At 36.6% G+C, this 14589-nt stretch overlaps 1 protein-coding gene across 4 annotated transcripts in view; it reads right to left on the bottom strand.

Annotated features, from left to right (window-relative positions):
• Positions 1–2414: 2414 nt before the first annotated feature.
• The window catches only part of LOC122838413 (protein kinase C and casein kinase substrate in neurons protein 1-like), a 38595-nt gene continuing 26420 nt past the window's right edge, over positions 2415–14589 (bottom strand). For all 4 annotated transcript variants that reach the window (XM_044129046.1, XM_044129056.1, XM_044129070.1 and 1 more), the window contains 8 exons: positions 12824–12980; positions 11229–11464; positions 10851–11006; positions 10017–10192; positions 7453–7573; positions 7263–7369; positions 6754–6950; positions 2415–5666 (listed from right to left, as the gene is read on the bottom strand). In XM_044129046.1, coding sequence (XP_043984981.1) covers positions 5557–5666; positions 6754–6950; positions 7263–7369; positions 7453–7573; positions 10017–10192; positions 10851–11006; positions 11229–11464; positions 12824–12980 — 1260 coding nt within the window. In that variant the 3' untranslated portion in view covers positions 2415–5556. The remainder of the gene's footprint in view (positions 5667–6753; positions 6951–7262; positions 7370–7452; positions 7574–10016; positions 10193–10850; positions 11007–11228; positions 11465–12823; positions 12981–14589) is intronic.

Raw genomic sequence — 14589 nt, 5'->3', positions numbered from 1 at the left:
GTGCTCTGTCCTATTTTGACTCTTCAGCGTTACACAGTTTGATCACTGGACAGCCCCGGTTGCCATGGATCTTTTGTCAAGATAAATAAATGATGCCTCCTGAGCAACTCTCACCCACCACATATATCACACATGTTTTCCACTTATACAGAATCAACTAAAATATTGCAGCAATGACCCAATAACATTAGTGAATCCCACCCTACACTAAGCTGTCTACACTGTTGATTTGTTTGTGATGCGTGAAACTGATGGCTTATTCTACTTCCTGACTATTTTGGCTAATATTTATTTAAACTTGGAAAGCATTGAAAGTTCATTTCTTGACATGGAGTTGATGTCCATGTAAAACATGTCTTAATACCCCAAAACTGTATCCTCAATATAAATTAGCCATCAGCATTTAGTTTCGCACAATTTTTAAATATAATATAATTTAGATAAAGGTTAGGGCTGTATCTTATGCATAAATTAAGATATTCTTACGGTTCTGGAATTTTCTGCTAAGTCTATTACTAATAAAAATCTGCTGCACATTTTTTGTATTTTAAGTGTCATGGAATAAAAATATCAGATAATTGAAATTCTAATTGCCAGATCAGACCTAATAGGAAACTGGAAATTGGTGTTAGCAAGCTAAAGCCTGATTGGTGCATCTCTAGAGCTCATTATGTCATTGCAAATTAATTCACGTCCTTTTGAAGTGTCCGCAGCTCTTTACGTTCTTTTACCAAATGACTAATATATGCACTGAGTAATCTAACCTTCTTCACAAAGGCTGTTATTTTCTTTCAGAATGACTGCGAAGTCAGAGAAAGGTTGTGATCGCTGTGATTATATCATCTGCAGTCAGTGTGTTAGACCACCTCATCAAATTTGTGCCCTTCGGTTGATGAAAGTGTAAACCCCTGAGGCGCTGAACCATATGACAATACCAGCTAATGCAGAAATACTGCTCCTGTTGCGCTGAAGCATTTCCTTCCAGTAACTCGTGCGATGTGTGTTTCTTCTTCCAAATGTCATTTCATCGAGTACTAGGTGTGTTGTTTTCTTTGTGTAGCATCTCTGAAGTTTTCTTCACAGGGTGAATCAGTTGGTGTAAGACTCACACAGCAGCGCATGTATGCAAGTGAGGAAGTGCAGACAAGTGAAAAATCATTTCTTATATGTTTGATGAATGTTTCTACAATTAAATTATCACGGAAATGAGCTACATGCTTTGTCGCGTCTGCAGTTTTTGTTTATGGATTTGATGACCAAATGTTTGACTCCATCTTAAAACTGACTAACTAAAAGTGTTAGGGACAACCCATTTTCAGTTCACTGATGGTCAGTCTGCCATAATTTTAATCTAAATTAAAGTATTTCAAAGACGTTATGATACAAACACTCCAATCAGACTCCCATGGCCTTTGGGAGAGAAAAAGGCCCACAGTTTCACCAATGCTCTATAATACCCAACAGTTCACAGTGAGTGATTTTCATATATTTATTGTATATTATATATTATTGTTTGGCATAAAATTCCCCTTGAGTTTTTTCAAAAATCTATATTTTAGTTTAATTTGACCAACACCAACAATAATATGTAAAGTCCCTGTAGAGTTTACCATTTATATTTATGTAGGACAGCAGTGAATTGTCTTAGCACTACTCATAAGCAACTGCTTGACAAATTATCCTTGATGGTTACTGCATTGGTATTTCCTAATTTATAAATAACTGTGGATGAAACATGATTGTTATTGAGACTTAATGACTTCAAGATTGCTTAGTTTCTTTGCTTCTCTAAAGTTATTAAAAACACAAGCTTCTTTGTCAAGTCATATTTATACCCCAAACAAACAGAAAGCTATTGATTACAGATTAAAAGTTACTAGAAACATAGATCAACTTGAAAAAGTATAAATTTGGCTTCATTTCCATTTATCTAATCAGGTTATTTAGTTGTACCAATAATTGTGGCGCAGGTGATTTTGTTAAAATGACTCAGTTACATATTTATATAATATCAGCTCTTTAACAGCACTTTTTATTGTAGAGGCTTATACTAAATTGATGGACATTGTGATATTTTTCCCACATTGTCACTTTAAATTAGATTTTTCTTTTTGATGGATGAGCACACTGTTCTTTATTTTTATTATTTTATCCATGAAGATACTGTAATATCTTCCACTACATAGCTACATAATTAGTTTTTGTTTTATATGTCCACCTTTATATCTCTGTGCAGGTTCTTTAATATAATAAGAGGTTTCTCCTTCACAGAGGAAACAAGAAATATAATCTAAAACAACACGTGGACTCCATAGGAAAAACAAACACACACAGACGGAACGTTGTTTTTTTTTTTTCAACAAACTTCTTTCCCTTCCAAATCAATATCTCAATATTGACACCATCACAGCAAATTTGATTGGATTTTTTCTTTTTTTTTATCACTATAGTCATTATTATCTGTGATCATAATCACTTTTATGCATATTTAAATGAACTTCTTGTTACATCAAGATGAACAGGCACTACACCAGTTAGGAGATAAAAGTACATCACTAACTATGAACATACATCTTCTAGACTGCTAATACGGGGTTTTTCACATTGTGAGCTGCAGCCCCCGGTGTGCATAAGGAAAAAAGATCAACATAAAAAAAAGCATTTACATGTACACCTTTTTTACTGTCTCAACATAGTTAGGTCTCATTTTCAACTCAACACAGTTGTACAGTTACAATAGAATATAATCTTTAAATTACATCATCATGTACAAATCTGACAGCGTGGGATAACATCACGCTTTTATGATACACTGACAGTTTCATTGCAATAAAATTCATACGATATGTTACCTATTACTTAACACGTTTTCCATTGCTGTCATTTAATGAAACACATTTACATGTATAACACTACATTTTTTCTTAATAGTCAATCACTTGCATTTTTTTGTTTTTTTTACTTTTTTTTTGCTTGTTTTGTTACAACTTTGTATAACATTTATACGACTCATACACACTGGATGATACGGATGTTTTACCCCAAAGTATTCACCTGGAATTATAGATAAGGAGTCTGAACTTGCAGATAATGTGTATATGATCAGTCTAACACCTGTGTTGTTGCATGTTTGTGTATTGCATGTGAGCATTGAGAAAGTGGGAGAGTTTAACAACAGGAGACATTTTTACCCTGCTGGACACGCTTGCACTCTAAGACGCACCTTATGAGCTGGTGATGTGTTTTGTCCTTGTGTGCAAGACCTTTCCAAATCCAGAGCTGAACACATCCAGACACTGCTGGTAATGTGTAATTTTTTTATCACTATGTCTCAAAAACACTTCATCTAAACTGAGCTGTAGGTGCAACCCGAAAGTACACAACCTACTAATCAGCATTTGATAAATATAGTGGAATCATAGTAATAAAAGTAATTATAAAAAATATGATAAAATGCTGATCCTTGCATAAGTATTCATACCCGTTGAACATGTTCCACCACTAACAATGTAACACATCAGTATTCAGTCCCTGCTTTGGTCAGATGAGATTAAAATTGAACTTCAGAACACTCCACATCTATTCTACTGCTGATTTTCTTCAGCAAGAGCAAAAAAGCAGGAGAGAACTGAGATAAATACAAGAGAAAACTGGACAGAAAACCCTTCAGAGGCTGCAGAAGACTTAAAAGTAGGGTGGTAGTTCACCTTCCAGCAGGATAGCACTATATATACAGCTGAATATATTGAAATGTGAGAATGGCATAATCAGATTTCAGATCTAAATTCAATTGAGAATTTGTGGCAAGGTTTAAATATTACTATTTCTTGCTGCTTTGCAAAGAGGAATAGGCAAAATATTGCAAATGCCACAACATGTGAAAATCTGGAAGAGAAATGCTCCCAAAAACATGTACCTATAACTCCAGGGAAAATTGGTGCTTTAAATTGTGTCTCTGGGGCGAATATAATGTTTACACAACATGTACATGCATACAAAAAATTTTATTTGTCATTTTTCTTTTCCCAAATTACCTTTTTTCTTCTTCTGAACTCCTTAGTGTTGGTTTGACTTCACAAAGCATTTGGTCAAAACATAAACAAAAGTTCAAGTGGTATGAATACTTTAACTAGGCACTGTAATTCCTAGACAGTAAAATAAAGATTAAAAGCGGCCATGTACTCCATTGAGTCAGGGGTTATGTTGCTGGCTTACTGAGCAGATTTTTGCAGACGAAAGGGAATCCGGTTGGGCAGAGAAGCAAAAACTAATTTAGTGAATCCATTTCATGAGATATGTGCAATTAGTGTATGGAGTGATAAGTGATGGATCATTCTTTGGCTCAGTTGGGGAAGGGCCACATAACTACTGCTTTATGCCAGTAAAATATTTAGACATTTTACCCTCTTTAAAGCCCAATCAGAAGTACATTCATGTCCTGTTGGAAAGGGGTCAATCTTTAGACAAACCACTGTGGCACAGTTATCCACTGACATACATCCACACGCTCCTTGCTCTGGAAAAGAGTCCCTGGAGCATGTATTGTTCAAGACATCCTTCCTATAATGTAGTCTTAAGCTCAAGATGACTTGATCCAACTTCGCTCTGAAGTAATGCTTGCATGTCTCCTTAGCACAGTTTGATTAAAGTGAACCCTGATTTGCTGAAGCACGGATGGGAGCTTCTGCAAAAACTGTAAATCCTTTCCATGGATTTTCATGAGGATGGTGTGGTCAAAGGATTTACGGGACAAAAACGAAAAGGTTGAAAACAAAGCAAATGTGAGGTCAGTTCATCGAGAAGCTTTCTCTTGTGAACCCGGGAGCACATGCATGTCCAGAAGCATGTAATGCTGCATTTGTAGTTGAAGTGTTGCATCAGAATGTAGCCGTAGCGAGGCTGCAGGGACTTGGGGAATGTAAGTCTTTGCATAGCACATGCTGCTATGCAATGTTCAGAAACAGTTTGAAACACATAGCACTGCACACACTGGAACGGAGGCTGGACAGGATTCAAAAGAAAAAGGAAACAAAAAGGATACTGTCTGTGGTACTGTTAACACTACACAGCATTCCTGTTGTAAGAATGACATACACAGCATTAAAAATGCTACACAAAATGGCATCACACCGTATATACACAATGCAAGTTAGAGAAGCTCATCTTTGTTAAATGAGTAAAACATTATAATATCTTCCCTTCAGGAAAACACTCTGCAGTACACTGTGAGTTAATAATAAGCTGCATTGTATATTAAACACAGCCACACAGAGAAGCAATGTGTTCCTGCACTGTCTTCATGTTTTTGTTGAGTGTGTCTACAATAGCACAACTGCTGTTTTTTGAATGTGTAACTTTGCCCACCTCAAATGCTGGATAAAATATACTATACTGATATAGTGTCTTTTTAGGTTACTAAGTTTTAGTTAGGCAAGACAGCTTGGCGCATCTGTTGGGCAAAGGATGTGTTGCTCTTAAGTCTCTGGCTATGTGCGGTGCAGTTGGACGGGACAGTTCAAGCTGCCTCCAGCGGCATGTCTCTGTCCGCGCATGTGACTAGATTGGCTCCACATAATTGGCCGGGTACAGTCCCTCCTGGCCGGTGTCCAAACGACCTCTACACCAGCCTTGCTCATCTTCATCCTCTGTCTTGGTGAATTCGTCACCTGTGAAGGAAATTTAAAAATCCCATCAACACAAATGACACAGGTACTGATGTGAACAGACATATTTCCATGTTCCACTATCCGGAAATTATTTTAAAAATACACAATGCAATACAAATTCATTTAGATTTTAAGAAAACATTAAAATTAATACTCCTTCAACTTTGCCTATGTTTTATCACAATACAGCCAAAATTTGTATTTCCTTCTTTTCTGTGGATGTGGAACATCACAAAATGCCAAATACCTTAGGGGTGTGAATACTTTGCAAGGAACTGCATCCCCTAGTTTATGCTTCTCAGCTGAAGATTTTTGCTTTGAAATGATCACGATACTTTATCTTTGTACTTTGTAAATCTAGTGAGATTCAATTAATTTCATTTTAATTACTTGTGCTTTTTATACTTGTGTTGAAGTTTCCTTGTTATGTATTTATTGTTTGCATTCATTTTGTATTTATTGACACAATTTGCATAATTAAGTCTATTTAACCTTGTTTGGTTTTTAATAGGACAAATTGAGCATTCTTCAGGGACAACAGATGAAAAAAAACACCTTTTAGCTAATTCCAGAAATGTCAGTTGGTGTGCATTTTTCCCTACCAAATACAATTAAAAACAGACTCTTTTATTTTTTTTTTTTACTTTATATCTTTCAGTGTCACAATCATTGGAAAAGGAGACACATTTTATATAACATGAACCTCCAAACTGGTTTTAGTTATGGACAGACATATTGCCTTTTCTTTAAATGTGTCTATACTTGTGTGGCTAAGACTTGAAAAAGCAAAAGAAAAAATCAAGATAAAGATGCACAGCTTATGTTACAGCTACCGAGATTCTCTTTAAATTACTATTTGTGATCATACAGGAACCTCCGAGCATTTTTTTGGACCATTGCTCAAGCAGCTTGAGTTAATTGATGGCAAACGCCTGTAATTTCTTCCAAAGTGTAGCTATTATTCCTAATCCCTGTTATTTCTTGTAGAGGAAGGAGGCTTTAGAACAGAAAAGGAAACAGTAGTTTTTGTTTTTTAAACCATAGCTTTCCATCACATCCACATTCACCGGTATGCTCAAATAATTACCTGCTTTGAAGGTGAGCTCATCCTGCTCCTGGCCATCATAGTCATAGAGGGCGCGAACACGAACGCCTTTCCCAGCGCTGGAATCGTCTTCAAACGAATTCCTATTTCCACCGTTTTCGTTGCCGGAGTACGTAGTGGGCTGCTCATCGTCGGACCACTCGGTCGAATAAGCTTGGTTCTTCTCATAGCTGCTCACGCTAAGAAAAGGGGGAAAATGTTGTGTTAAATGTGAAGTAAAACTCATACAAAAAAGTAAACATAAAGTTTTAAGATGTTATTTGGGGATAAGAATTAACAAATTATGTGTTCATCCCAACAAGTGTTTGAACAATCGCTGCTACTAAAAATCCTTTCAGTTGGTTGACTTTTTTTATTTACGCAAAAGAAAAAATATAGAAAATTACATTACATTACTCAGTATGACTTAAGATGAAACTTGAATAATAATTTCTGAACCGCTCCCAAAATGAAATGGTTTCAATTAGAAAATATAAATGCCTTCAACTAACCTGCTACGGTCACCAGGGGGAGCCACATGGTCAGTGCTTGGAGTGGGTGGGGCTCCATCTGGTTTCTTCTTCTTTGGAGGAGCAGCTGCTTGATCTGGGTTGTACTCCTACACAAAAATATTAACACATACAAAATAAATCCAGGGAGCAGTTCTGGAAGCTTGTTTGGTCCGAACTGTGGATGTTTTACCTCAAATGCTGGCCAGTTCATGGGCATCCCTGGGCCATGATTATTGCTGAACCACCTCAGGTCTTCTTGTGTGCTTATGGCCTGGATCGTGCGCTCCAGTTCTCTGTATATTGTGACATAGCTGAGGAGAGAAGAGCGGAACAAACTGTAACAATGGAGGGACCAGAAGGGACGGGAGGCTGCTGCCAAACTGGCACCAGAACTCACACTGTGGCTCAGATTCCGGATTGAAAGAGATCCAAGGTTAGGGCATGAGTGGATTTTCTCTCTCTGAATTCTTTGCCAAAGCTGGAACCCCCAACTGCTGAAGTATTTAGCCTAAATAACAGTTTTTGTGTATTCAATTAACTTCCCATGCAAAAATGTGATATGCAACCCTAACCCTAACCAGGTTGAAGTAAAATGATGATATTTAATGAGGAAAAAACAGTACGAAAATCCAAAACCAGTCCAACATCCAAGGCAGCACTGCTGAGCGGAAACTAGGGCTCATCACAGGTACCAACAAGGATAAACGAATGGACACAACAATGCAACGAGCACACATTAGACAAGGACCCGACAAAGACACAGAGACACAGGTGACATTAAATACACAGGAGGTAATCAGGGAATGAGACACACCTGGGAATAATTAAGGGGAGGACAGCACGGCACAGAGACTCAGAAAACTCAAAATAAACACGTAGAAAAACACCGATCCTGACACCAACATGAAGGACCACATGTTTGTGGAGTGAAAGGCAAATGATACATGTTTTGATACATCTGAAAAATGTGGTGTGTGGTTGTATCCAATAAGTTAGAATATTTATTCCGATCAGCCTCGATTGTCAGATTTAAAGGTATCTTTGAAAATAAGGTATTAAACACATTTTTCATAAAACCAAAATTTGAAATGTGTTCTGAAAATAAATGAACTTTTCCGTAATATTCTAATTCATTGAATGTCTCTGTATCTGTATTCAGTCTCCCCAAAGTGAGTACTTTGAGGAACCTCCCGTTGCTGCAATTACAGCTGCAAACTGAATTAGATTTAAAACATCTTGATAAAAAGTGAACCTCCACTTCAGTTTGACGTTTTTTGCAGCCTCTAATAAGTTTTTGTCTTGTTCTGCCCAGTAGTAGTTGGAAGCAAAATTACTCTTTACAAGTAACGTGCAATTGGTTGCATTTGATTTAGGGGCAACAGAGTAAACATAAATCTGCACTGGTTTGTGTTAGCCTGTAGTTACAAATTCCAGCAAAAATACATTCATATTTGTGGCTTTAACATGACAAAAAAGGAAACAGTTCACATTATAGAGATATACATTTCAAGGCACATAAGGTATTAATTTAAGTCTAATATGGTATAACACAGAAATAGTATGGTGATGCATAATTTCAAATAGATAGTGCATGATTAAACAATCTTCTGAAATGCCAGTGATATTGATGGAAAACAAACTTGGCAGGTTTGTTTAAAGAGCCTGTAAATCCCTTTGCCGTGGCTCCTGGCTTGTTTATTAGACACAGCTTAAAAGCAGGCCAGAATATGACAAGCACTCGTTCTGAACCAAATTCATTTTGTCAGAAACGCCATTGAATGAATTTTCGGTTAATTAACGTTGTGAGGCTGAGTGCTAATGAGAAATACACAGCTGGTTGATATGCATGTTGAAATTAATCAGCTTGAAGTGAACTGTGCTGAATGCGACACAGGTCCAATCAAACTAATCAACTAAAATTTGTTTGTTGCTTGGTTTTTTACAATTTAAAAAAAAATCAAAACTATTAATGCATGGATACATTCTACATAGTTTAAATTTAATGTTCCATCTGTGCTTATTTGGATGTTCATGGATATTGCAGATTTTTGTTTCAGAAGTGCACTTGTGAACTTAGCTAGGGTTAACGTTGGGCTTTAATGATTTCTTTAAGCTATTCTTTCTTGTGTGGAATGGGCGTATGTCAAACAATTTCAGTAATTTGTAAAAGACAAAAAAGCAAAAAAACAAAGTTTGAATTTAGTGTTCATTTTTACCATCTTACAGGGATCAAAATTGTAAATACAGACTGAAATACTTGACTCGGTAAATCCTTTTAACCTCATATTTGAGATTGTGAACGTTTCTGCTAGTTTGCTTTTGTTAGTCAACTGTGAGACTGTTTTACTGCCGCTGCTACTGATGCAAAAATAGTTGGAAAATTAAAAAGGAAGAAACAAAAGACTTCAAATTCAACTATGATCGACAATTTGGACACATTTTAGTGTCCTATCAAAATGCTAAGAAATGGTTGACATTAAAGGCAAACATTAAATGTGTAGAAAATTAACCCTCCCACATTCTGTGGTCCACATTCATAATCCAGGCCTAAATCACGGGCTTCATATGTAATTTTGGCCTTTTGTGGATCAGGAAAAATCCATGATACATTCAAACTTATGCAACTAGTTATTGTTTCTAAAAGGTCCCTTTTTTGTTCTTCTGATCCCTTTGCAAGCAGGAATAAATACAACTTAAGCTAGTTGCAATGTAAGAATACAGAATAAGTGACTTGTCTCTTTGATTTCGACTAACCTTTGGTTCTCAGTGAGGTTAAGATGGCGTTTTATGTCCAACAAGGCTTCCTTGAGGAAAGTTAGCCTCTTGACTTCATGCTGCTGGCATTGGTCAAACACCTGCTCCATGCACTCCATATACTGAGGAGTGCACTTGCTTAGCTCGTCCAAAGACTTCTCATACTTCTCCTTAGCCTAAGAAAGAAAACAAAAATAAATTATTACCTGAAGTAATATATTTAATGCATATAATTCAACTGAATTGTATTGTACATAATATGACAATAGTTTTGAGGTGTTGTAAAGGTAAAAGCTACATATTTTTGCTTTCTGTGAGGATCTTTAGTACAACGATCAAGATCAGTGATCAGTTAGACTCACAGGGGTTAAAGGTCACAGGTCTTGCACAAAAAATTTGTGTTGTTTTGGACATGAATTAAATTTTTCACAACAATATAAAGCATTTTATAAAATCAGCTTAAAGGAGTCAACCTACTGATAACAATGATTTTATTATCTGTTCTTAAATTTTTCCAAATTTGGGCATACTTTATGATCTGTAATTATATGTTTTCCAGTTAGTAAATGAAATCATTTGAAAATTACTTTTTGTATTTAATCAGTTGATTTTTGTTTGATTGTGCTTTTGCTAAACTGTAACATTCAAGTGAAAATTCAAAAAAATAAAAACGAGGAATCTGTAAGTGAGCAACTACTACTTCACAGCATTTTAGAGACGACAAATATCATGTACTTGAATATTTCTGCAAAAATATATTTAAAAGACAAAAGGAAAAATCTCAGCAGCAACATCCATTTTTTACTCTTTGCAGTCTGACTTTGAGGTCTTTACTTTTTGCATGTCCTGTTTGCATTTATCCACTTTCTCGTGAAGTTTCTTCTGCTGGTCTGGTGTGACAGAAGCCTCTGTCTTGCCATTGGCCTCTCGGGCTGCAGCCAGCCTCTCCTCCTTGCAGGCCATATGGTATGTTTTCTTAGCTGCCTCCATCTGCATGTCCACACACAGAAACAGGGAAAGATTTAGCAAAACATACATAGAAGAAAAAAAAGCATCCTACCTTACAATAGCAATTAGCACATACTACCAGATAAATCTGCTACATACTGAATAAACTTCATTCAAATAAATACTCGGCCTTTAATGAAACATAGCCTAAGACTTTCTTTACAAGCAAAGCTGTGTCCTGAAGACGTCTGTATACTTCCTCACCTCTTTGAGCTTTTTGGCCCATGGTTTCTGAGCCTTTTTAAAGCCTTCATCTGCCTCCTTGGCCTCCTTGAAGCCTCCAATCATTTGCTTATGATATGCCTCCTTCTGCCAATTCTTCACTTTCTCAACATCTTCATTCAGCAGGTTGTTTTTCACGTCTTGGTGCAGTTCACTCACTTTCTCTGCCTCTGTCATAACCGCAAGCCAGGCTCTCTCCACGGAGCCGTACTGTGGACCTGAGAGTAGCACCAGTTGATTAATTTCAAATTAAAAATTTAGAGCAGAATAACTGTGTCTGTTACATGACAAATCAAACTTCATTTAATTGAATTCAATGAATAAGTGTGTCCTTTTGAATGACTGCTTAGGGATTTCTGATGTGAGGTTCTGTTAAGGGGTTAGGAGTCTTATCTACAGCAGAAACTCTCTTGCTGTTTCCATTTAGAATAAATAGTTTGGCATGATGATAAAAGCTTTTCCAACTAGTTATGAGAAACATTTTTGTCACATCGTCTTTTTAAGAAAATGTAACTAAAAATATTTAAAGTGATGCTCTTTTAGATTATTAGATTTTGAAAGATGCTCTCCTCAATTTATCTCGAAAGGAAATATTTCTCAATTTAAATCGGCCAGGAGTATTAGTTATGTTAAGTTTAATTGTATAATGCACATGTGAACAGCTGTTACATAATCAACACAATGACTCATATATCATATGACCAAATAGTAAAATTGCTTAATTTTGAAGATACACAAACCATAGCATACTACTAGTACAAGATGCCTGAAGCGGACACATCGCAAGATAGTTTCTGGTCTTATTTACTTTGTTTTGATGTGCTTATGTAGTTTTGTTTAATTCTACTCACTGTGAACTAATTTCTAATCAGTTCTTACTTTTTCCTCTGCTCCTGCAGTCATGTGCCAGGTACAGCACTCTAAGTTTATAGACCTCCCTGCTCTTTGTTTCTACAATCACTCCTCGTTGTGTTTGTTTTCTTTCTCTCTTTGTCTGATTCTACTGTTTCTCTCTTTTTTTCCAAGTACTGGTTGTTTTGTCATGCTCCCATTGAGTTTTCTTAAGTTCACTCAGTTTCATTTACATTGAAACTTTGACTCAATATAATTTTGTCTTCCTCTGCCCGTGTTTGTGTCCATTGTTAGAACAGACTATGACAGATAAAGCCTTTCCTCTCATAGTAAATAATATTTTTACTCTGCCATACCTTTCTGTTCTGTAGTTACCTTGACTGAATGTTTTGTATGTTTTGTTCTTAGTACATGTTTCACAAAGGAAGACCAGTGTTGGGGTGCCTCATTTCCAGGACAGATTGTCATCCGATGCAGGCAGTAAGACACTTTAAAGGTGCATACACTACAACGTGTTTTTAAATCTTCGAATTGCTTAAGTTCATAGAAATATGCTTTGGTCTTTGCCTCTCTCAGATTAGTGTTAACATCCAGTAGCAACTAATCAGAATTTGTACAACATAAAGTCACCAAGCATTATCAACTGTACGTAAAATGTTACCCCTTTTAACTGAACCCCGTCTCATCCTAACTAATAGTTGTTTATCTTAATAAAAATGTATAACCTTTTTCAATCAATTGTCTCCATCGCTTGGACCAGGCAGTTAGCTGATCACCATAAGCTTTTTCTATCTTGGCACGTTCTTGCAGGCAACCCATAAGATCATTGCAGAGCCGATGGCCATCATCAACTCTTTTGACAGCACGTTTGTAGTTCCCCACCTGAGCACAGAGAGAGAGCGAGACAAAGAGAGATAAATAAATCATGTCCTATGAACTTTTTTTTTTAAATTTTGTCTGTCTATAACAACATTTTTGTTTGTATTTTTACAGGACAAACCAACAAAAAAAAAAAGCAAAATTATGGAGGTTTCACAGAAAAAATAAGATTTGAAATTAATGACTTGGATTTGTTTTCAGCCCTGTATACTCTAATAGCGCAAATGCTTCTACAAGCAACTTTCTGTAGAACTCAACAATTTAGCACATAATGTCCTCCTCATTGCAATGTTTCAGTATATTTACATCTGTGTGAAGCCTTTGCAGGTTCACATTTTTGACAAACAGCTAATGAAGTCATAGATATATTTAAAGCATGTTTAGGTTAGCAATCTAAATAGTCTGAACCAAAACATCTATATTGGTTGTTTGGTGTGGGGAAAAGACAACCATGATACTTTACCCTGAACACAACATCCTCATGAAACCTGTTTCTAGTCAAACAAATCCTGGAGTAAAATAATTTTTATAGATACTCTGCATCCATCCAGGCTGACTGAGATTGAGAAATTATCCCATCCCACAAATCTCACTAAAACTGAATAGAATTTGTGGCATAAATGAGAAAATGTGGGTATACATGCCAGTCATGTTTAACACCAAAACCGCTTCATCTCTAAAGCATTTGTCCCAGAACCAGACCATTTCCAGGATGCAAAAAACCCCCCAAACAAACAAAACAAAACAGTTAACAATTATGTCCGGACACGTGGAGATAAAGAATAGTTTAAAGAACAATTTAAACTTTCAGGTTTGATTAGAGTGAGGATAACTTATTGTTCTGTAAGCATCACACAACACTCTGCTCCACACCCTCCCATTTCAGCAACCAAAATGACGACACAACTGAGATTAAAAGACTTGGATAGAAAACTATAAGAAGATGGCAAAAACAATTGATTTTAATTTTATTTCTAATGGTTTCTTTTCAAAGTAAGTAAAAAAAAAAGTCACAATTTTTCCATCAACTTTGCATGTATTTACATCTTAATGTACAAGCTGTCCTGCTAATTTGTTTCACTCCTCAGCTGGATATAAGCAGCATTCAAATTACATTATTCAAAATTAAAATGACTAATTGTATTTATTTCAGGTTTTGCCACCTTAAGAGGAACTCCCTTAAAAAGTAGGAGCCTGCTGGCTCCTCCTCCTCGGTGCCTGCAGGGGGGTGTGGGCTCATGGTGCATGATGAAGGCAGGGTAATGGAGGGGGGATTTACTCGTGCCTGTGCATGTGGAGTTATGCAATGTCAAGGGCTTGTGTTTGCCTGGGTACATGAAGGGTGTGTGTGTGTGTGCGCGTGTGTGCGTGTGTACGTGCGCGCGCGTGCGTGTGTGTGTGTGTGTGGCGGCTTTAATCCTCTTCAGTGGTATAATACAGCCAGATTCTCAGGAATGGATGACTAGGAAGAGACAGAAATATCACAGATATTCTCTCTCTCTCTCTCTCTCCCTCCCTCTCTCTTTCTCTCTGGGTGTGTGTGTGTGTGTGTGTGTGTGTGTGTGTGATGTTTAGGCTGGAGATAGTACATAGTGTATAGTGTAGTGTCATT

This window comes from Gambusia affinis, linkage group LG01 (genome assembly GCF_019740435.1).
Source record: "Gambusia affinis linkage group LG01, SWU_Gaff_1.0, whole genome shotgun sequence".
Classification (NCBI taxonomy): domain Eukaryota; kingdom Metazoa; phylum Chordata; class Actinopteri; order Cyprinodontiformes; family Poeciliidae; genus Gambusia; species Gambusia affinis.
Note: the sequence above shows the minus strand (reverse complement) of the source record. Positions and strands in the feature narration are given on the sequence as shown.